Source organism: Onychostoma macrolepis, chromosome 19 (assembly GCF_012432095.1).
Source record: "Onychostoma macrolepis isolate SWU-2019 chromosome 19, ASM1243209v1, whole genome shotgun sequence".
NCBI lineage: Eukaryota > Metazoa > Chordata > Actinopteri > Cypriniformes > Cyprinidae > Onychostoma > Onychostoma macrolepis.
In genome coordinates this window covers 17,552,719-17,575,613 of record NC_081173.1, presented here as the reverse complement: position 1 = coordinate 17,575,613, position 22,895 = coordinate 17,552,719, and the positions used below count along the sequence as shown (strand labels likewise).

At 37.3% G+C, this 22,895-nt stretch overlaps 2 protein-coding genes and 1 long non-coding RNA gene across 5 annotated transcripts in view; 1 reads left to right on the top strand and 2 right to left on the bottom strand.

Annotated features, from left to right (window-relative positions):
• cap1 (CAP, adenylate cyclase-associated protein 1 (yeast)) overlaps positions 1 to 5,988 on the bottom strand; it is an 11,988-nt gene extending 6,000 nt beyond the window's left edge. Inside the window, exons 1-8 of the mRNA XM_058753050.1 lie at positions 5,843 to 5,988; positions 2,970 to 3,077; positions 2,488 to 2,588; positions 2,314 to 2,391; positions 1,540 to 1,683; positions 787 to 872; positions 586 to 691; positions 326 to 500 (exon numbers count right to left, since the gene is read on the bottom strand). Of these exons, the coding sequence (XP_058609033.1) occupies positions 326 to 500; positions 586 to 691; positions 787 to 872; positions 1,540 to 1,683; positions 2,314 to 2,391; positions 2,488 to 2,588; positions 2,970 to 3,075 (796 nt within the window). The 5' untranslated portion in view covers positions 3,076 to 3,077; positions 5,843 to 5,988. The remainder of the gene's footprint in view (positions 1 to 325; positions 501 to 585; positions 692 to 786; positions 873 to 1,539; positions 1,684 to 2,313; positions 2,392 to 2,487; positions 2,589 to 2,969; positions 3,078 to 5,842) is intronic.
• On the top strand, positions 5,957 to 7,137 carry LOC131525438 (uncharacterized). Its single transcript, XR_009267218.1, has 2 exons — positions 5,957 to 6,092; positions 6,263 to 7,137. It is a non-coding gene; the product is annotated as an uncharacterized LOC131525438 (long non-coding RNA).
• kiaa0319l (KIAA0319-like ortholog) lies at positions 6,971 to 22,895 on the bottom strand. Of its 3 annotated transcripts, none has more exons than XM_058753049.1 (22): positions 22,635 to 22,895; positions 20,787 to 20,901; positions 20,566 to 20,683; positions 18,898 to 19,226; positions 17,810 to 18,065; positions 17,191 to 17,289; positions 17,016 to 17,113; positions 16,839 to 16,926; positions 16,619 to 16,711; positions 14,442 to 14,574; positions 13,981 to 14,209; positions 13,768 to 13,891; positions 13,545 to 13,677; positions 11,012 to 11,160; positions 10,702 to 10,853; positions 10,360 to 10,498; positions 9,793 to 9,952; positions 9,417 to 9,559; positions 9,203 to 9,325; positions 9,017 to 9,107; positions 8,821 to 8,909; positions 6,971 to 8,375 (listed from the first exon to the last, which is right to left on the bottom strand). In XM_058753049.1, exons 3-22 carry the CDS (start codon positions 20,660 to 20,662, stop codon positions 8,179 to 8,181), a joined length of 2,922 nt encoding a protein of 973 aa, XP_058609032.1. In that variant the 5' UTR covers positions 20,663 to 20,683; positions 20,787 to 20,901; positions 22,635 to 22,895; the 3' UTR covers positions 6,971 to 8,178. The 3 variants fall into 3 exon arrangements, with proteins under 3 accessions (XP_058609032.1, XP_058609030.1, XP_058609031.1); XM_058753047.1 differs by having other exon boundaries at positions 17,191 to 17,292; positions 22,635 to 22,892; XM_058753048.1 differs by having other exon boundaries at positions 17,191 to 17,292; positions 20,787 to 20,921; positions 22,635 to 22,749.

Below are 22,895 nucleotides of genomic sequence, written 5' to 3'. Positions count from 1 at the left end.
ACGACAAATGGGACACAGTCTCACGGGGTTGCACAAGTGAAGGCCACAAGATCATTTAGGAATTAACCGTGTCCTTTTTTATCATGAAGGCTGCACTGACCTTTCTAAATCTATGCACACACTGATGATCCCATTACATTGCATCAGTGGAATAATCTGCATCATTTCCAATTAGTCAAAAGGACTGTTTAATGTTTTAGCAATGAACCTTTCATCATTTGACGAGCAATAAAAGTATCACTGAATGTTTTGTGCCCTGTGCCGGCTCTACTGGACACATTTTGAACCCATTTTCCCCAAACAACTTCATATCCGTTTGTAGTACCTTTAGTAATATCAGCTCCCTTGTTGAGGGAGGCAAAGAGAGCATTGCGATTGGTTGCTCCAGAGTCTCCACCTGATGATTTGTCCAAGTCCATGGGGGGTGGAGGAGGACCTGGGGGAGGTGGGGCTGGTGCTCCTCCCCTCGGGGCGCCTCCAGAGGCGGAAGCAACCGGACCCTGTAAAACCAAAATGCTTAAATATTTGGGAAATTCATTTCTAGAAGCATGTGGGACAAACCGAACACACAAGAACGTGACTCACAGTCTTGCTCCAGCTCAGTCCAGTCGTGTGGTGCTGTTTGATGTAGGCCTGCAGCTCGGTCCAAATGGACACATAGGCATGGACCCATTCCACATGCATCTTATCTCTAAAAATAAGACAATAAGGCAGATGGGAAAATGACCGATATGCCATTTTGCTGGCATATAGACAAGCTGCTTTACGTCGCAGACAGACACATACTTTTCCTTGTAATCCTTGAGCACACGGTTTGTGTAAAACATGGCAGCGTCCTGCATCTCCTTCACATAGGGGCCTGGCTTTGGTGCCTAACACATTTAGAAAGAAAAAGATTATATGCTTACTGAAAGAAATTAATAAACATTTCAAATACGCACTGATTATGACTTGTTTCTTGTGCATATATTGTGGGGTTCAAAAGTCTGATGAGAAGGTTTTAGGAACATTTACGTTTTTGGCTTAATGAATTTTTTTTTTAAATGTTGCTTTGATTATCATAAGGACTGGTGCTTTAAAATCAGCGTACATTGAATCCATCTGAGATTACTTGTGCTTCTATTTTGTAGTTTATTAATAACTTAATGTTAATTATATAACTTTTTTCCATTACAAATTATGTCAATTTGCATTAATCAAACTATATATTTTTATTAATTAATTTAAAATTCAATGTCGCAAATTTGCTTGTATTCAATCGGTGACCTAAAAATAGAGCATAATCATAAATATTTCTCATTTTACATCATAACATTTCTTTGTAATGAGACTTCCCACGTATCCATCCCTAAAAAAAAAAACATATGCAAAGTATGTCAGTTTAACCCAGATATTTTTAAATGTAGGAAATTTTCACACTTGAGAACGAGGAAACTGATTGGTTAGAGTACACTTCCAGAATATAAAGTCCCATAATTGGTTTAATCTCAGACAGAAACAACACAACTACAAAAACTGCAACAGTCCCAGTCTCCTTACTATGGCAACCCAGCCGAGGGCGGGAACGCTCTCGCTGACAGCAGAGAGGTGGTTGAAGAGAGGCGAGGAGCGGTTCTTCTCACGGAACGCCTGCACCTCCTGGATCACTTTAGACACGGGGGCCAGCAGAGAGGTCAGGACAGACTATATAACAGAGAAAGAGAGAAATTGAAAAGAGGAACAGACAAAGGAAATGAGAAAATGTTACAAAAATAATGACATTAGAGCTAAAGATACACTACCCTTCAAAACACTACCTTTTTTTTTTTTTTTTAAAGAAATTAATACTTATTAAACAAGGATGCATTAATTTGATCAAAAGTGACAGTAAAGACTTACTTTATAATACTTTATTATTATTATTGTTTACTTATTTCCTTTATAAAAAATACTTAAATTAACTGAACTTTCCATTCAAATCTGGAAAAAAGTATCACTGTCTCAATAAAATATTAAGCAGCACAGCTGTTTTCAACATTGATAAGAAATGTTTTTTTGAGTAGCAAATCAGCATATTAGAATGATTTCAGAAGGGTCATGTAACACTGAAGATTGGAGTAATGACTGCTGAAGATTCAGTTTCGCCATTACTTTTGTTTTTAAATATATTAAATAGAAAACTAATTTTAAATTGTAATAGTTTTTCACAATATAACGGTTTTTAATGTATTTTTGTTACGCAAAATGTAGCCTTGTTGAGCTTAAGAGACTTTGAAAAACATTCATTTTGAAATGGTACTGCAGTAGCGAGTCATAAGATGCAGGGACACTTACATCAGAAGGTTTCTGAGAGTTGGAGGCAGTGACCAGAAGCTGTCTTTGACAGGAAAAGGCCTGCTTCATCAACTCAGCCTATGACACAAAATAAAGGATAAGACACATCGAGGGGAGTCTTTATCAATGTGTGCCAGTGTTCAGGAACTATAATGAAAGCGCTGCATTACGCACATGCTTCTGGACGTCACCGCCTATCTTCTGACTGAGGGCAGTGTACTGAGCCACAGGGCCAGCAAGCAAGTTGTCATAGGCTTCAACATACACCGAAACCACTGAAGAGAAGAGAAACAAGAGCAGAATTACACCATGTCCTAAATAGACACAATACAACATTTCCAGCAACCGTCCGCAAACATGGCCCAATGGCAGAGTTTCAGCATGCACTTACTTAAGAGTTCTAAGAAGATAGTAATTTACAGGACTAAACCAAAAGATAATTATGATATTCATGTCTTGCATGTCAATGTTCAAATGATTAGTAACAGTACATTAATATTATCAAAGTAATAGTGCATGCATCTTCAACAAACTGAACAATTTGAGTGGAGACAATTTACAACACAAAGCTTAATTATTCAAATTCCTAACTCCCCTTTTGCACTAAGCACTGCTAATTATTTTCAGATATATCTGGTTTGCATTTTTCTTCATACCTCCAGATGCAGCAGCAGGGCTGCCTCCACCCCCAGAACTGGACATGGCCTCCAGACGGCCCACAGCCACCTCCAGACGCTGCACTAGACCCGCCAGCTCTGCCATGTCTGATTGGTGAGAAAAAGAGAGAGAGTGGGACATCTCAACAATTACAGAAACAACAAGGTTGTACAGAAATCACGGTAATCAGATGTGATTGTGAGCTTGTGGTCGATTGTTAGTAAGGGGGGTTTTAAATGAACTAAATGACTGGGCAAGTTTAGCATGTCATCAGAGAGAAAATAGAAAGGGTGAATTTTATTTTATGCCAACTTTAAAGGATATTATTGTATTCCGACTTATTCTACAACTCATTTATGGTAAAATTTATGACAAGAGCAACAGCAGAAGTGTGCATAAAAAGTCAACAGACGCAAAACATGCATGTGCAGAGCCTGAAGAGAATGCAGGACATGCCATAACATGTTTTCCCACAAAAATGCTACAGGAAGAAAAAAAATCTGCAATTGAGAGAAAAAAATACAAATAAAAAGTGCCAAACCTCTAAAAATACAAAAAGGAAGAAGTAGATCTTGTTTGCCTTCTCTGGGCAACTTTCAAAGGGCAAGTCCATCTTTACTGCCCCTTTACATGCACACACTAAACAGGTAGCATTACGTAACAGAAACCTGATACGCGAATCTGGCTCACTGACTCACTCCTCCTTTCACCTGAATGGCTCTTCTGGGAAGTGCACAGGTATCCATATGATCACGTAATCACCTGCCCTTAATGAGAGCTTGCACCAAATCCTGAGGGAAAAATCCCACTTATTTGTGACTCCTTCAGGAATCACAAATTTCCCAAGACTGCATTATAACGATAGTAGAAAACTATTAACAGTGAAGTTGACGTTGGATACAATAAATTGCACTAGTTTTCAGAAAATGTGAAAGACTGAGTAAGCTAGTTAACAATACTTTTATAAAAAAATAATAACAGATTCCTCTGTGACCACAAGCAGCTGTGGCTGTTTTCAAATGTTCAGGCAAATAGAAAGAGCAAAACATTTGATCACACAGGAATAAAATCACAGAAGCACACTCACCTTTGAGGAAACAAAAACACATGAGCAAATGAAACTTTAACTTTTGCCAAATATAATAAAGAGTAGACTGGAGTCAAACTAGATTCAAATTTCTCTTCTGCCCCTTTTTTCACATTATAAGAATATATTCACATTCAAATTAGAGTAGTCAAATTGCCTTGCCTCAGGTAAACTATTTCAGGGAGGCAACAACTATTGAAGAAACAGCCACCTACAGATGTAGGAAAATCAATGAGATGATCTAAACTACCTATTAAAATTAACTTTCTCTCATCAGCCAATTTGGCTACTAAGTGTTTAAGTTTCTAGTCAAAACTAATAAAGAAGCCAGATTATCAAAATCACTACTAAGATTTAAGCAAATTCTTTATTAAAGCTGATTCTGAAACAGTGAATTGAAAGCTTTCAGTTTTATGAGTCACTGTGTTTGTGAATTCCATAAAGATAAACTAAAATAGAAATAAAGACAAAATTCTCATTGTAATTTCAAATATGATATTTTTTAAAGACGTGGCCCTTCTTGTACTGTGTGCAGCCCTCTTTGCACTTTTCTAATGTTGGAGGACATAATTTATGAATAACCTGAACTGTCTAGTGAGTTGATGTGCTGCATTTCATCCACATTGAGTGTTAGTGGGTGTTCATTTCAAACCCAGCTTAAGCTTCTGTGCATCAGTATAGCAGCACTGCATTAACAACTGCTCTAAGTTCTCCAGGTAACACCCTGAAGATAAACATAACAAAACAAGATAAGAAAACTACAGTACATTCAGAGGTAACATTGAAACGTCAAGCATAAGGGTGCAAGCTGTGCTTCTGGACATAAAACAGGTCATTTATGCTTCAGGACTAGTAAAACTAGGCCATATCGCATCCATTCTCAGCATAGCGCAGGGTGAGATGTGCCATAGTCATTAAACATACATGCATACATACACGACACTACCAATAGTCCCCTGGCTTTCTAGACAAGCAATCAAACCATTAATAGGATTGCAATAGGATACCAGGCAAGAAGCGAGGCAAGAGATTTGATGTGAAGTGATTTGACTGAATAATCAGGCCAGCCGGGACAACACTGTCGCGCGTTCAGTTAGACAATACAGAGCGACTGTTTATAGAAAATAATATGAAGACGGAAACAATGTAGCAATCGTTCTCGATTTCCTGCACTTTACGCCCGCCCCACTTCCTTCATTAGCGCTGTAGCGATATTCAGCATTCTTTTGAGTCGGATCTTTTCAGTGAATCACTTGAACCGAATCACAAGATTTGGAATAGGTGCAGCTAAACACCAGAAATTCTACAAATAAACTTACTGGGAATATGTCTGCGACGTGATTGCATGAGATTCTTATAAATACGCATGCGAAACGGTGTTATTTTTAATAAAAGCATTTTATTGAAACACGTGATGACGTAATGATGCAGAAGAATCACATAATTATTTGAGTCGGTTCTTTGAAACGAACTGCTCGAAAGAACCGATTCGTATAATCGAGTCAGACTTTCCATCACTGGGCGCTGAGCTCTGCAAGATCAGGAACTTTACCAACCGACGCATTACACTGCTGTTATGAATTCTGGACACATGCAGTTGTATGATAAAACGCGTTTTATTCATAAGGCCTAATGCCACTGTGAGGATTCATCGCTTTTGGCAATATTATGCGCGAGCGATGTCGGTTTCAGTTGTCATGATTTGCGCGCTGTTTCTAGAAAAGATTTCGCCGGCAAGTCGCTTAACACAGATGTCTAACAATGCATTCGACCTTTTCTCCTTACCGTCACCTTCTGAGAAATGTTACAGCGTTCCTGGCTTTAGTCTTTGATGTTGAATGGGTGTAGTACGGGCTCCCCGTCTGCGTTGTCTTCCTGTATGAGCGTGCTGAAGTTCCCAGCTGTCACTGCGCGCCGTTTCCGCCCAAACTCCACCAACAGCTCCACTTCCTTATAAGGACAAAGGAGAGAGAGAATGAGTGTGTGATAGAGTGATGAAAAAGAGAGAAAAAGGAACAGGAAGACTCGAGACTGAGTACGAATATGTGTTTGTTTATTATTATTATTATGAGTTGAGTCCGTCTAGGTGATTAGATGTAATATTCCTAAAACAAATTCCCCTTGTCTACCATGTAAGAATGTGACATAATTATGTAATAATAGTAAAAGTGCTCTTTTCGTGTTTTATTTCTTTTTCACTTGCAGTTTTGAAGTCTTGGCCAACAATATTTTTTAGAGCCGGAGGGGAAGAGAAAGCTTGGATTCAGTACAGATGCTTGTTGGCTAAACAGGAAGTGTGAATGCCACAGTTTTGATCTGCCCAAACAGTGCATGGAATCACAAATGCCTGCTTTCACTGGCTAGTAATAAATGGACAGTTTTCAATAGTTGGTCAGTGTGCATTTCAGACTAATTTTCAAAATGTTAACGCATTTTTAGTAACTTTATTTCATGGTGTCGTTGTTATGCATGTACTTAATATTGTACAAAAATGCAAAATTACAAACATTGTATATTACACTGTAAAAAGGACAGCCTAATATGAAGTGTGCAACCTATTTTCCTCATTATGGTACACTATGAACAATGAAAGAAATAGTTAACATCAAAATGAAAATACTGTCAGTAAATAACTGCACTTAGTTTCCTTTTTTTCTGCAGATGACAAATTGTATGCTCATCCACTTAGATCACAGTAATTAAAAATGAAAACACAGGCTGATTGAATCTAATTTGATCTCAGATGAGTTTAAGCTCCATTTAAAGCAGTAAACATGTGGTTTGGTTCTTGCTTTCCTAAACACTGCCCTTTAAGGTAAGGTTTACAAAAATTGTGTACAATCATAAGAGACTTTGGGTTAAAGTCCTAAAATTCAGAACAGAAATCATGTACAACAAAACAAAAGACAGCTGTAAATATATTTTCTTTTTATTTACTCCAGTTATTAGAACAAATCACATGAAACAGGGAATTCTTCACTAAAACAGCAACAAAAAAGCATGGTTTAATCCCTTCATTTTTTTCCCCATGCATTCAAAATGTGCAAGACTCAGACATGTGGGGAGAAAAAAAATAAAAATATTCGCACACACATTGTCTAGATAACATTCAACTCTTTCATAACAAACCATCAGGGAACACTGTAAATGAAGCGTCTCGTCTAAAATGGCTGAGCTGAAATTATTTTAAAACTGAGTGATGATTTCTGATGAATCAACAATCAAAAACAGAGTAAAATGCAGTACAAACGCAAACCAAACCAAGTGTAACAAAAACATGACTTATTGACTAGTGGCCAATTCCAGTTTGAGTAAGCCAGCCAGACACCATCCTGTCATATTCATTCACAAAACCAGAGGGGGGTAAGCGACTGGCCCCAGTGGAACATCCAAAGCATTTTCCAGTGTACAATACCCCTCCTTAAACCCCTGACAAACATGGCTATTTATGCTGCAGATGTCACTTTTGCTGGTGTTTAAAGTGGCAAAGGGGCAAAAACACACCTTTGACATTCAGTCACACAAGAGTAGGACACGCACATCTCAATTTAAAACATGCAAACCATAAAAATGAACGAGGGAAGCAAAATCTTGCCTTCTCATGCAGTCATACAACATGGCGTTATTGGGTGCCGTAAAACTCACTCTCTGCATTATTACGACAAGTAAAAATATACAAATTAATAGACATGCCAGGCAGTGTTTGAATGTGACAGGCTGCCTGTCATATCAGGAAGCTTCGTAGAAAGGGGACAGTGAGGCAGGCGGTGAGATGTGACATTCTGGTGGGGAAAAGTTTCTCAGAGAGCTACTTTGAAATGCCCAACCCTTTCCAGGTTCTGCTGGCACATATATCGCTAGTCTTTCTCTGCAGTAAAGCAGGTACATTCCCATTGTCTTTTTGAGGTGCATGGCTCTACAGCTTTGTCTTTTTCCACCATTCAGGTTTAAACACATTTTCATTTTGGCTCAGACTGGGCTGCGATTCAGCCCAGGGATGCAGGTGCAGAGGTCATCATTCGTGACGTCCTGCAAGTCCCTCCTGAATTAAAGTCATGACACGTGTCGTGGATGAGGGGTGAACAGTGCGTTGGTGCGATACGAGAGGTTTGGTTTGTGTGCTAAAGCAGCTCCTCTCTTTGTTTTTTAGGTTTATGAGGAACTTGGCCGTTACGCAGAGATCCGTTTTGGGGTGGCAGGAGTTTTCCACGCTCTCGATCAGACCAGGGGATTCCTGCTTGACCATCATCACTTTCCAGATCAGAATCAGAGTGCATGAGTGCAGAAGATGTGGGAGCAGGAACCGGCTTCAAGCGACCTGGAGGAATAAGACAGGGATGGGAGGAAGTATCTTTGTGATGGAGAATGTATCATATATAGTAGTAAAATAATGATACAAAAAATAAACTATAACAAAATATACTGATAATCAATTGATTTAAATATACTGAATATTTTGACTTCTAAAGCCACTTTTTTTTTTGACACACGATCCTTCAGAAATCATTATTATCAATTTATGTGGAAACTGTAATACATATTGTGTTGTCAGGATTTTTTGATAAATGAAAATGAAAATATTTGGTAACAATCTAAAAGTCTTTACTAATCACTTTTTATTAATTTAATACATCCTTGCTGAATAAAAGTATTCATTTCTTCCAATGAATTACATTTCTTGTCATTAAATAAAATATTGTTCAGCAACTGACATTCCTACAATGATAACATAATTATCTTCAAATGGATAAATTTTTTTTTACCAGGTCTTGGTAACTGTAACTCCAGAGACTCCTGATCATCCCCCTCCAGCATTTTATAGCGGCTCTTTCGTCGTACTTTGCTTTTCCGTCTGCTCAAAACATCATGCACAATTTTAATAAACAATAAACCTTGAATTAAAAACAAAACAAAAAAAAAAAAAACTGATAAACAGATTATCATCCGTCTAACCCTTACCTTCGACAGCAGCACACGATACCCCATATTACAGTCGCGACAGCAACCACGATCATGAACGATGCTATCGTCACATATAATACACTCCATTCTGAAACACCCAACAACATAAACAGACCATCAAACCTCATGTGAACCCACGTAAAACAGCTTCCCTCCACAATGATTTGCTTAGTGTATCCTCACCACAATTGCTCTCAGTATCCCAAAAATAAGTATTGAATAAATTCTCCATCCAGAACGGGTGGCACACACAACGTCTGGTGAAGGAATCGCATTCCCCGTGACCGGAGCAGTTCAGCTGGCAGACTGGGGAAAGATCAGATAGTCAATAAAATACCAGCGCTGGGCACTGCTACATTACAAACATGAGTTAACGAAGCATTTAATGAATACTCACTAACTGTGTCTACTCGCTGGGCCCTAAAGATAAGGAATTCATTTTTTTGCTTGCGAAATTTGTTGCGTAGTTCCATAGCAACACTATGGCCGGCCAATGGAGGTCGTCCAGGACCTCCAGATACCAGAAATACCAAGCGAGTGCTGTAAAAGTAATATCATCCCATATATGTAAAATATATATTTTTAAAAAACAGCTTTTATTTCAAAACTAATGTTCCATTTATTTATATGAATCTATGCATGAGTATTGTAAAATGAGAAATTTTTCTGTATTCTCTTTTCAGTGCCGTGAAGCAATTTAATCAGATCTGTGGAGGTGGGCATTAAGTTTAGCACTGTCTATGAAGCCTGACCGTGTGTTAAGCTGGACTGACCTATGCTCATTGAAGGCGCTAATCTCTCGCACAGCAATGTCACTGTCCAGGACACCCAGCAGGACGCCAACTTGTCTGATGAGCATATCCTTCTGTCTGCGGGACACCTGAGCCACAGCAACTTCCAGGATCAGCTCCACCAAGTCTCGCTCGTAAACATCTGAGGAACAACGAGAGAGTAATATCATTTAATATATGAAACAAATGAACAATGAATATTGAATTAGTTCTTTTGAATGAATCAGTTGAATGAATCATTATTCTGACCAGTTCTTAGATTAACTACTCACTGACTTATTGAATAGTTTGTTTGTTTTTTTGACTGAACTTGACTGCATAAAATTACAACACTTATGAATAAAACCTTGTAAAATAATAATAAAAAATAAAACAAACTGCAACATATGAATGAACAGAGCTTTATGATGAAGTTTTAAAGCATTTAAAGCAACACTGTAAAATACCAGTACTTTACATATCACAGGCTTAGCAGCATATTGAAAAATGTTAATGCAATGTTATTAAAAATATTCATTTTATGTAATTATCTTTTATAAGCATACTGACCTGGTCGAACCTCTACGGTGCCTCTGTCAGTACTGATCTTTCCCTTACTGTCAGTTACAGTCAGAGTGAAAGAGTACTTCCCTTCCACCAGATTACCAAGAAAAAGCACTGCCTGATGGTCAGAGTTATTCAGGACATCCTGGAACAGAAAAAAAAAAACTGAAGTCACATATGACTCCTCTTTCAGGTGGAGTTACTGCACCTTTAAGGAACAAACTCAAAGAAACTACACCAAATTAACTGGTCTCACTTGTTTGTTCACCACCATGCAGGAGCCATGAATGTCATTTGAATGTATGGAGCACGGCTAGTATGCATTTCACTCTACTGAAAAGTACTGACCCCTGCAGCCGGACTGCTCTCTTCACGGGTCCAGAGGTAGCTGATGCTGCCCTTATCATCTGATGATCGAGAACCGTCCAGAATTGCTGTACGGATGGGAAGAGTGATCGGAGGACTGGACAGCACTTTGGCAACTGGTGGCTGATCATCCTCTGATTTAAAAAAGTAAAATTCTTTCTATTATTACAGGCAGACAACCACAGAACAGGTTGATGGTGGACTTGCCCACATAAACTGCATGAACAAGTCTTCTAACAAAGCCTACTAACACCCACATAAAACCTTTCTGGATTTAATTAAGGACACACACCTTCTCTGACAATGACAGAGACTGCATCAGAATTCTCCAGCATCCTTTCATCGGTCACTGTCAATGTGAAAATGTACTCGCCCTCCTGCAGACCGGTCACCACAGCAACTGCAGTGTCTGCATTATCAATTTTCACCCCTTCTGGGCCACTGTAACACCATCAAAAAATAAAACAATGAGTCTACAGTTAAAGTAATTGCATTACACCTTCTACACACTGCATGATTTTAGCAATCCTATAAGATCATTGCAGGTCACACTGTGAGACATGGATCTAATAAACTTGGGTATGACATGCATATAGACTACGATGATGACACCCATAGACTTGTATGCTACGATGCACATTACTATAGAAGAATAAAACGTCATCAGCATGCGGTAGTAGAAAAAGAGCGCGATGAATCACACTTTGGCAGTTGTAGTTTATGTGTGCTGAAAAAAAAGTGCAAGCAGCAAAAGAGGAAGGGATAAGAGCTTGAGGTAAGCAGTTTTGTGTTTTAGCGCCATTTCACATTGATTTGATGTCTCTTTTTGCTGGCTGGTCAGTAATTGTGGGTCATAGCAGCAAACACACTGTGCGATGATCATGCTGATTTTCTGACGCTGTCAGAAAACTATCGTAGGCTATCTTTGGTCGCAAGACCTTGACTGACAATACCTGTCTTTGAACCTTTCTCACTGTGTGACACAAGACCACCGATTAGGAGCCATGATCACAGAAATTGCCACAATTTTCACGAAGCCAGCCTTTCATCTGGGACAGCCAAAAACGCAGTGCAGTGTGTCTTGGGCTTAAGACATTTATAAAACAAAAAGTAGGGCCATCAAATAATCAAATAAAAATGAAATGACTTGTATATGCAGATTAATCAATTAAATTAATTCAAAAAATTATTTCGTAATCTTTGCTTAAAAAGCTCCTAAATAAAGATAATTTAAATACTTTACACTATTGTGGCAGATCAATATTGTAACCCTTGAATAGACAAAAGCAGCCATAGAAGTTACTTACAAGTAATACAGTGCTTTATATCGGCACCCTTGGTAAATATGATCAAAGGCGGCTGTGAAAATTAATCTGCATTGTTAATCCTTTTGATATTTTATTTTAAAAATTCACAAAAATCTAATCTTTCATTGGATAATAAGAATTTTAAATGGGGGGAAATATCATTATGAAATAAATGTTTTTCTCAAATACACGTTGGACACAATTATTGGCACCCCTAGAAATTCTTATGAGTAAAATATTTCTGAAGTATATTCCCATTCATATTCCCATTTTTGAGCACTCCAGGGTGATTATGAACATGAAATTATCCAGCCATGGCTTCCTCATAAATATGGCAAAACCGATATCTATTTTCTCAGTATGACCCAAGGAATATTTTTAGACCAGTTTCATTACAATAAGCTAATTTAATCAAAATATTTTAACATTTTTGGAAATTTCATTGGCTTAATATGGTTTATCACTTCTGACCAATATGGTGGCGCTGTTACCAAATTTATGTGGTATGGTCAGAATGAGGTGACAATGGCACATACAAAGTTTGCTGTCAATATGTCAAAGCTATGCAGAAAGATATAGCCTCAGATGCTGTTTGGCATCATGCCAACAATTTTATCGATGCATTATTCGAAAATGGTTTGGTCTATCAAAAGGCTTTTGATAACTTTTTGTCGGGATGGTCTGAGAATGATCTGAGTCAAATTTGGGGAAAATCAGTCCAACAGTCTAGGAGGAGTTAGAAAAAGTAGGTTTTCAACATAAATCAAAATGGCGGACAGGACGTTTGCCTGAATATGGCAAAAATGGTACCCGTGTTCTCGGCATGACCCAAAGAATATACTGAGACCAGTTTCATTACAATAGGCTAATATACTCAAGAGTTATAAGTATTTTTGGAAATGTAATTTTAACTTTTGCCCCAAAACCTTTTGAGTACCATCAGGGGGCATGGTGCCGAAGACGCATACCGAGTTTTGTAATGATACGCCAATGCATTCTTAAAACATCGCATTTTATGACAAAATTGAAAACGGCCGACGCCCAAAATGGCTGACATGGGAAAATTAGGTATGGTTCGACTCTGCATACTGCACCAAATCTAAAGAGACCAGTTTTGTGATTTTTTTGCGCCAAATTATTCAGAAGTTATAAGCAAATATAACCATTTTTCATATCTCCCGAGCACTAGGTGGCACTGCGCAGAAACTGTCCAATTAGCCTCAGGTCATGGGTTTTATAATGCACACCAAGTTTTGTCAAAATACGACAAAGTGTAGGAGAAATATAGCATAAATTCTGATTGGGCAAGCTTTTTGTCAAATTTGTTTATGCAGTTTTTGAGAACAGATGGGTCTATCAAAAAGCTTTTGATTACATTTTGCCAGAATGGGCTGCCATAGACTCAAGAGTGGAAGAAAAAGAACAATAATAGGAATGCCAACGGATACAATAGGTGCCATCGCTCCTAAATATACACAAGAAAATTACATGCAGGGAGAGTGTATGTGTGTAACTGACTTGGTCTTTGTCCAGTGGTACGTGGCAATTTTTTGGTCATCGCTGCTCTTGCTGCCATCCAGCGTGGTACGATCGACTGGAAGCGTCAGCTCCTTGTCTGGACCAGCATCCGCTACAGGTGGCTTGTTATTTTCTGGAGGGATTTCACATACAGAGTGCTCAAGCACAAATAGCAGCTTCAAAAATAGATGTGAATCAGAGTGCTCTATATTTAAAAAGCTACCTGGCTGGACAATGACAGTGACCTGAGCCGTGTCTTGCTGGCCAGACGAGTCAGTGACGGTTAGCTGAAAGGTGTAGTCACCCTCCTGCATGGCAGACAGCTGCAGAATGGGCGTCCTCACACCCTATGGAGAACAAAACAAAGGTGTGCTCACTAATCCACTGGTTGGCAAACATAATAAACATAAATGGCATTCAAAATAGCATTGTGTACCTGCATCTCCACCACCTTGCCCTTACTTTCAGGGCTGAGTGACCATTCATAGGATAGACTGTCATGGTCATCAGTGCTTTGATTGCCATACAGTGTGATATAGTTGCGTGGCAAGGTGATCACTTGGTTGGGTCCGGCATTAGCTGTAGGCCTGTAGTCCGTGGCCTTGTTGACTAACAACATGGCTTGTGTTGAATTCTGAGCTCCATCCGAGTCAGTCACCGTAAGACTGTTGGAGGAAAAATAATATATAAGAGCATAACACACTTGTGGTTCAAGTGTTATTAATATTTGAGCGTTTTTAAATAGTTTGCCCAAGAACAGACTGGTTTACCAGGTTTTACAGTAGCTCTCTGATTACTTCCTGAGGTCGGAAGACTTTAGCAAAATGGTTCCAGGGAGGCCCAAAGAAAAGATTACGAACAGGCCATAATGTGAATGAAAAGATGAATAAAACATACCTAAAGGTGTAGTTACCAGGAACCAGGTTGGTGAGAGTGAGAATAGCAGTATCACCCGAGGCTTTTTCCTCTCCGAGTGGCCCCTTCACCTCTTCCCAATGCCACGACACCACTTTATCATCATCAGTACTCTCTGAGAAACACAAGACATTTATGACCACAGATATTTCATTAGATATATTTGCCACCACAGAGAATTTTAAAGACTTAAATTTAGCAATGTGTTCAAACTAGGGATACTCGGTTATGGCAAAAATGATCATTTATTATTTCCAGAGATATTGTAACTGCAATTTTTCAGGATATTCTGATTGATAAAACACATTAAAACACTTAATTTGTGTGTTATTTTGACAATGTCATTATAAACAATGAAGTTATCACTGCATACTTCACAATCAATAAACTATCCTCAAAATTCTATTTTTTTTTTTTACTAATAGTGCAGCTCTAGGTTAAACCTTAGCTCTAATTTACATTAAACTGTTTTTCTACTGTCAATAAAAAAAAAAAAAAAAACTTTTATTCAGCAAGGATGCATTAAATTGATCAAAAGTGACAGTAAAATAAATACTGTTCTTTTGAACTTTCTATTTATCAAGAAATCCTGAAAAATGTATCATGTCACCCTGAAGACTGGAGTAATGGCTGCTAAAAAATTGTAAAAGACGTTTTAAAAGAAAACTATTTGTTGTAATAATATTTCACAACATTAGTCTTTTTACTGTTTTTAAGAAAAAATCTTGTTAAGCATAAGAGACTTATTAAATGTTTTTTTTTTTAAATATATATACAGTTGTTCTCAAAATTATTCATACGCTTGGTAAATATGATCAAAGAAGGATGTGAAAATAAGTCTTCATTGTTTATCCATTTGATCTTTCATTTAAAAATAAAAAATTCTAACCTTTAATTGAAGTAATGAGTGGGGGAAATCACATTAGGAAATAAATATTTTTCTCTAGTACACAATGGCCACAGTTATTGGTACCTCTAGAAATTCTTATGATTAAAATATCTAATATGAAGTATATTCCCATTCATACATGTATTTTTTTATCACACCAGGGTGACTAGGAACATGAAGTTGTCCACGCTTGGCTTTCTGTTTCACAGAATTATAAATATGAGGAACACAAAGGCCAAATTCCCTTAATCATTTATCACAAGGAGTAAAACCAAAGACTATATTTCTGATGTGCAGCTATATCGTCCTAATGCACGGTGAGAAGGAGAGTTTGAGTGGCTAAAGACTCTTCAAGGATCACAGCTGGAGAACTGCAGAGATTAGTTGAATCTTGGGGTCAGAAAGCCTAAAAACAACAAAAAAGCCCCTACATCACAACATGTTTTTACGCTCATCCAAAAACAAACTTATTTTTCTGCTGGAGGTCCTGGACATCTCGTTTAGACACATGGCATCATGGATTCAATTAAATACCAACATATAAAAAATGTAAAACTGACTGCCCATGCTAGAAACCTTATAATGGGCCGTGGTTGGATCTTCCAACAGGACAATGATCCACAAACAAACATCAAAACCAAAACCAAAACAAAAATGGGTCACTGAGAACAAAACCAAGCTTCTGCTGACCTGAACCCTATAGAAAATGAGTGGGTGAACTGAAGAGAAGAAGCACCAACATGGAGCTGGGAATCTAAAGGGTCTGGAGTGATTCTGGATGAAGGAATGGTCTCTGATCTCTTGTCAGATGTTCTCCGAACTTATCAGGCATTATAGGTGAAGATTTAGAGCTGTTATCTTGGCAAAAGGAGGTTGCAAAAAGTATTGAATAAAAGGGTATGATTAATTGTGGCCAATGTGTATTTGAGAAAAACATTTATTTCATAATGAGATCTCTCCCATTTTAAATTCTTATTCTCCAATGAAAGGTTAGATTTTTGTAAATTTATTTAAATAAAAGATCAAAAGGATTAATGATACAGATTTATTTCCACAGCCGCCTTTGATCATATTTACCATGGGTATGAATAATTTTGAGCACAACTGTATATTATATATTTACCCCTGATTTTTTTTTTTTTGCAAACCACAAACCTTTGAATGGTAGTGTACATTTAAAAAAATAATAATACAATAGGATTATAAAATGCTATTGTAAGTATAAAACAACATTAAGACTGGTATAATTTAATAAAAATCTGATACGCACGACTGCCGTCAATCACAGTGGAGCTTGTAGGCAGGGAGATTTCCTGGTACTTTGGAGAAACCACTGCAACAGGTGGCTTATTAACTCGTGGCTCTATAGAAAGCAAGAAACACGGGACTTATACATATTTTATGTGACATTTATACGGGCTGCCCAAACAGAGCGCTACTCTGAAAACTGAATCCGGTACAATTAGCAGGTACATCAATACTAAAGTTACCTGGATTGACAGTAACGTTGATGTATCCCTCCCCGTGAGCACCGTCACCATCCACTACCACTTCAAACTCATAGAGGCCCACTGTCAGCTAAACGAAACATTGTTCAGAATATTAAGAAAGTCTAGAATATTAAATAAAAGACAATAAAAGAATAAGATACCCATTTTTTTATGTACCTTACTGAGCTTAAGCGTCTTGCTGCGTTTTCCCTCCATTTCTCCACTGTAGTCTTTTGGATGCGTCCTCAAACGCCAATCAAAGGCATAGTTAGCCCCTAAAATAATTACCAGAGAAATTAATACAAAGATCAAGGAGGAGGAACTAACTGCAATGGCTTATGCAGAGCAGTACCTGAAGGGGGCGCTGGCACTACAAAAGCATTCAGCTCCACCTCATTGCGTGGTAAAGTGACCTCCACATTTTTGCCAGCAGACACGACCAGCTCTCGCACTGCTAAAACAAATTACATTACACAAGGTTTTAATTAGTGCTGTCAAACGATTAATCGCATCCAAAATAACGTTTTTGCTTACATAATATGTGTGTGTGATGTTTATATTTATTACGTATATATAAATACACATAAATGCGTGCATATATTTAAGAAAAATGTTACGTCAATATATTAGATATATTTATATATGATATCATTTATATGAATATAAATATAAACACGTAAATACATGCAAATATTTTCAAAATATATGCTGTATGTGCGTGTCTTTATATATACATAATAAATATACACAGTACACACACATATATATTATGTAGACAAAAACATTTATTTTGGATGCGATTAATCGCAATTAATTGTTTGACAGCACTAGTTTTAATGCATTACAGATAAGTCTGCTTTGTAAAATGGACATTAATTTTGTTTCTTGTTCAATTACTTTGTAAAACTGACAAGACAGGTTGTAAATGCATGCAGTACAATAACACAATTATAGAGAGGAGTATGTTGTACCAGCTGGTGTAGTTGGTAGAGTCACTGCACGGGTGTCAGGCGTGGACTGCGGTGACTGATTACTGTTGTTCAATGCTGAATGATCCACAGTGTCTGCATCCAGTGTAGAATTATGCTCAGACACTGAGAGCGCTACCTGTTCTCCACTGCCACCGGTGGACTGGATGGTGGTCTCGCTGGCTGTATGTGAAAGAGCTTCACCAATGGATGTGGTCAGTGGTGCTGTGGGTTTCACAGACAAGCCCCGATCTATTTCCTGCGAGGGTGAAAATATCAGTTAGTTCACAGCGATATACTGCAAATCAAAAGGTAAAGTGCAAAATTATGCATTAGGGCAGTGATATTAAAATTCCGTACTACTTTTGTCTATATAAAGTAAAATAAATAAATTTTAAAACTTTTTTAAAATAAATTTTTTAGTTTTTAAAAATTAACTCTAAATGAGCAGTAGATAACAGCAAAGGTAATATAAATCTAAAAATATGGGGAATAAGAATTCACAATTAAATATCCAATATCGCACTACAGCCTAGTTATTGTGCGTAGTTATTTTATGCTTTATGACAGTGACATTAAAATTCTATACTATTTTGTCTAAATAAATGAGAAAATCCCTAATTATAAATGCCACAAGTCACCACAACATTATAATGCATAGTAATGCATAAAAATTAATATATTTGCCATATAGTCATTCATTTTTTAAATTTGTATTAAATATTAAATTAAATAATGTTAATAATTAATAAATTAAACAAGATAATTCAATATTTAAAGAAATGAAATTTATTTTATTTTAACTTTAAACAAGCATTAGATGATGTCAATGTATAAGTATGGGAAATGAGCATGCACAATTAAATATTCAATATCAGACAGTACACATATGCTGCAAATCAACAGTTAAAGTGGATGCTTTAGGATAGTGGGTCTCATTTACTAACTCGTCAAAATTAGAATAAGGGTCATAACAAATATACATATCTTTCCAGTGAAAATTTTAACACATTTATTAGAACAGCTGTATGCATTTATTAGTGAATGAGACCCAATGCTGAAGTCCTTTGAAATCATTTAATACAGCTTACATGCTCCGTTTCCCTGATTACTCTGATATCCTCAGCATTTCGAGGTTTCCTGCGCATGCTCTTGTTCAGCTGCTGCAGAAGCCCCAGTGATTTTCTATCCGGCTGAGGAAGTGATGTAATGGTGCAGCCCTCTTTTCGAGCACAGGCTAGTAATACACATCTTCCACCAAGACTCCACACAGCACCACAGGAAGGCTTCAAACAGCAGGATTCCCAGCACCGAGGCCCTCCCCCGTCCACTGCCAGTGGCCGCCAGCCCAGACCAATGACGCTGCTCCAGTGGATACCCAGTACACCACCCGTTACTGTGCACATGCTGGCCGAAACCCCTGAGAGAGGGACATGCAGTACATGGCAAAAACAATGGTTAACAAGGTCAAAATAGACCTGAGAAAGAGAAAAGATTACTAAATATTATTATACTGTGGCAATACAGTATGAATGTTTTGGACTGTATGCTAATAATTTTTTTTTATTTTATGGCCAATAACCGATAAATGGCTGATATAATACACTATTTTGTTTAAATAAATAAATAGAAATCTGACAGATTTCTAAATCTAGAAATGTGTTTAAAAAAAATGCCACAGGTGATTTTAGTCTATTTAAACTATTATATTTTGTCCAAATAATAAATAAACTAATCAAATCTCTCATTTTAAACTGATTTAGTCGCCACAACATTATAATGTACAATATAAAATATGCATATTCATTATAAATATTAAATGGGGGAAAAAACAATATTAAAATAAAATAAATATATATTTTTAAATATTTAATAATAATAATAATAATAATTTGCTTTTAAAATTTTAAGTGAGCATTAGATTACAACAAAAGTAAAAACAGAGGAATTAAGCATACACAACTAAATATATATTCAATATAGGCAGATAATGATAAAATTAATGAAATCTCTAACATTGGCCAATACATTGGAAATAATATACAAGTCATGTGGTATAGAAATGGCTTTTAAATGGACAGATTTCCCACATAAGCTCAAATGTGGAGCTCAGAACAATAGGCTATTGACGATACTTGCATGTAGACTTGCATCTAGCCCTGATACAATGGGAAATAATGCCTGCCGATGCCACCACAAGACAAGGCTGTTTATCATACAGGTCACTAACACACTGCACTTTTCTGCACTGACAAGTTTCAGGAAGTCAGAGTCCAGTTAGACATCCACCCCCTTCCCCAATCCATTCATAGACACTATTTTGTCTATAAAGACTGTAACCATGACAACAGAGGGTTGCTTATTATGGGCTAGCAAGTGAAACTTGAACTGCAAGAAACAGCCCCACCCGTGCAGTTTTTCTCTGGGGTGGGGAACTGTGGGCCTGTTGTGCGATTTCCCCCTTTTGTGAAAAGGAACACAGAGTGTCCATTATGCTTCCCTCCAAATCAGTGCCATCACTCATGACCGCTACAAGTCACAAATAGCCTATATACTCATACATGCTAACAATGGTCCCAACAGTTGACTATTTGTCCAACATTCAACTAGTTGATTAATGACGTGGACTAGTGTTTTTTAGTTTTAATATTTTTAGCTGTGTTGTTTTAATGTCTTTCTATAACTGTTCGCACACGTTTGTCTGCTCACCATTCTTCTGCCACTGATTGTGAGTTATTTCATACAGAGGACCTGCTTACCAGAGATTGAGCAGAGAAAACACAGATAGCCCAGGTACAGTGAGATAAATTGGGCGGGCCATTTCCACCTGTGCATCCTTGGCTCCACATTGGGCATCTTCCAACTAAGCAAGAGGACCTTGGAAAGAAAAAGAAACCAAAGTCATACAGCCAATTTATCTGACCTATGTTAAACAAAAACTAAAAGTTGCTTATAAAGTTATTTAGAATGTTTGTCACACCTTTCCCTAAAAATGTTACAGAAAGCCCGTCAATACAGGGAGGTAAATGATGTGAAATGTGAGCAGTCGTCCACACAAACACCTCCTGAAGCCACAGCCGCATGGCACCGCAGCACTGTGTAAATACAGGGATTTCTGTTACAAACAATTCATATTAAACAAATTAAAGTCTGTAAATCTGATCTTGGTTATGTTTACAAAATCAACAGCCTACCGTCTACTTAAGTGTCGTAATCTAATTCAAAATCGCAATTAAATTGCATCCAAAATAAAAGTTTTTGTGTACATCATATATGTATGTGTACTGTGTATATTTATTATGTATATATAAAGACACACACACATATATATATATATATATATGTTTTTATATTAAATATATTTATATATAAATGTAAATTATATGAATATAAATACAGTATTTTCAAAATATATACTGTATGTGTGTCTTTATATATACACACATAATAAATATACACAGTACACACACATAATGTACACAAAAACTTTTATTTTGGATGTGATTAATTGTTGCCCAGCTCTAATATATACACATATATACATAAATACACACACACACACACACACATATATATATAAACTAAATAATTTAAAGTCAGGCTATGAAGATGTCAGCTTATATGAGGAGGTGAAACTGCATTTGACTAAGTTTGGAGAAAAAGAGTTACATTCCCTAATATCAAATCTCAAAAAGATTTTGTTTAAGACATGCTACATTAGAGTACAACACTCAGGTGAGAACTTCTCAAAATGACAAACAAACAAAGGCTGGTATTATCAAGATGCAAATGAATGAATAGTTAAAGAGATTATGACTCAAACATGTTGATTTTGTCATTTAATCACCGGCATACTGTTCCAAACCTGTCTGACTTTTAATCTCAAACGAAGCACAAAAGGAGATGGTTGACAGAATGACACTTGCGCTCATTTTTCATTTTCACAGCATTATTTTACACTGAATGAAAGCGAAAGGTGTCTGAAGCTGTCACGCTGCATTTTTGTTTTTCATAGAAGAAAGAAATGCACTGTTAATTGAACACATTAGAAATTTTTCTACATGAATTTCTGTCGTTTATTCATTTCAAAGTAATACCAAGAGAGTTAGCAGAACACAGGTTTTGATGTTGTGATGGACAGGACAGACAGCGACGGCGATGTGAACCGAACAGGACAGTTAAAGGTGACGCGTCGTATTTAAGACAAGAAACGGCTGTGAGAACAAGACAAGGAAGCGAGCAGGTGTCAAGATCCGGGCTGGCAAACTGTCATCACAGGCCTTCTTTGCGCCAACACAAATACAGTACAACGCACTGGGTAAACGGATTCATTAGTGGTAAACCCTTCGGGGTTTATTTTCCGTTCCGACTTAGCAATGTAATTTAAAACTGAGCGACCGGGAAATTAAACATGTCGACAAACAGTTAATCATTTAAAGGATGACATTAATCACCTTCGCTGTTAAAATTATACCCAAAAATTGGCGTGTCAGTTCTAAATCTAAATGAGATTTTAAATGTACTATGTCACCTGCAAATGGGAAACGCTCACATTGCGCACAGCTGCATACTACATTTATAACCCCCAAAAAATGTCACATCTTGTCGACATTGTTTATTTTGCTGATTTTCATGCAAGATTGGCTGAAGCTCGCGCGTATTTGCAGTTTTTGGTGATAACCAGTGGTGAACTCATTGACAGGTTGCTAACAGCTGTTTAGTCTTGGTTACCACTGTATATGAAATAATTCACGAATGAGCGAACATCATCGCACGACTCTGTATTTATCGATATATTGCGCAATCAGCGTAAAATACTGTCACTCACCTGCTCAATGTCAGTCAGATTTCTGTTGCGCAAATTGACATTAGACCCTTCCAGCAGCAGGACCTGTTTTCATGTCTATCTGGGTCATTAATCTCTCGCAATCACACCTTCACACGGAAACAGACCAGCGAAGCAGCGCATTTCCGCCCCGCACTCCGAGTTGTCATTTTGAAAGTTTAGTGTTCGAGCGCAAAACAGAACTAAAACTTGAAATGAAATCATGACTATATTAAGTTATCAATAGAGTTAGAGTTATAAAAG

Bases quoted from the DNA above. Each gene is read 5' to 3' on its own strand.
- kiaa0319l (XM_058753047.1), bottom strand. From the start codon at position 20,662: ATGCCCAATGTGGAGCCAAGGATGCACAGGTGGAAATGGCCCGCCCAA. The intron at 17,293-17,809 runs GTACAACATACT...AATTTGTTTTAG, and splicing joins TCTACCAACTACACCAGCTG to CAGTGCGAGAGCTGGTCGTG. The intron at 14,210-14,441 runs GTATGTTTTATT...TTCCTCCAACAG, and splicing joins CCTGGTAACTACACCTTTAG to TCTTACGGTGACTGACTCGG.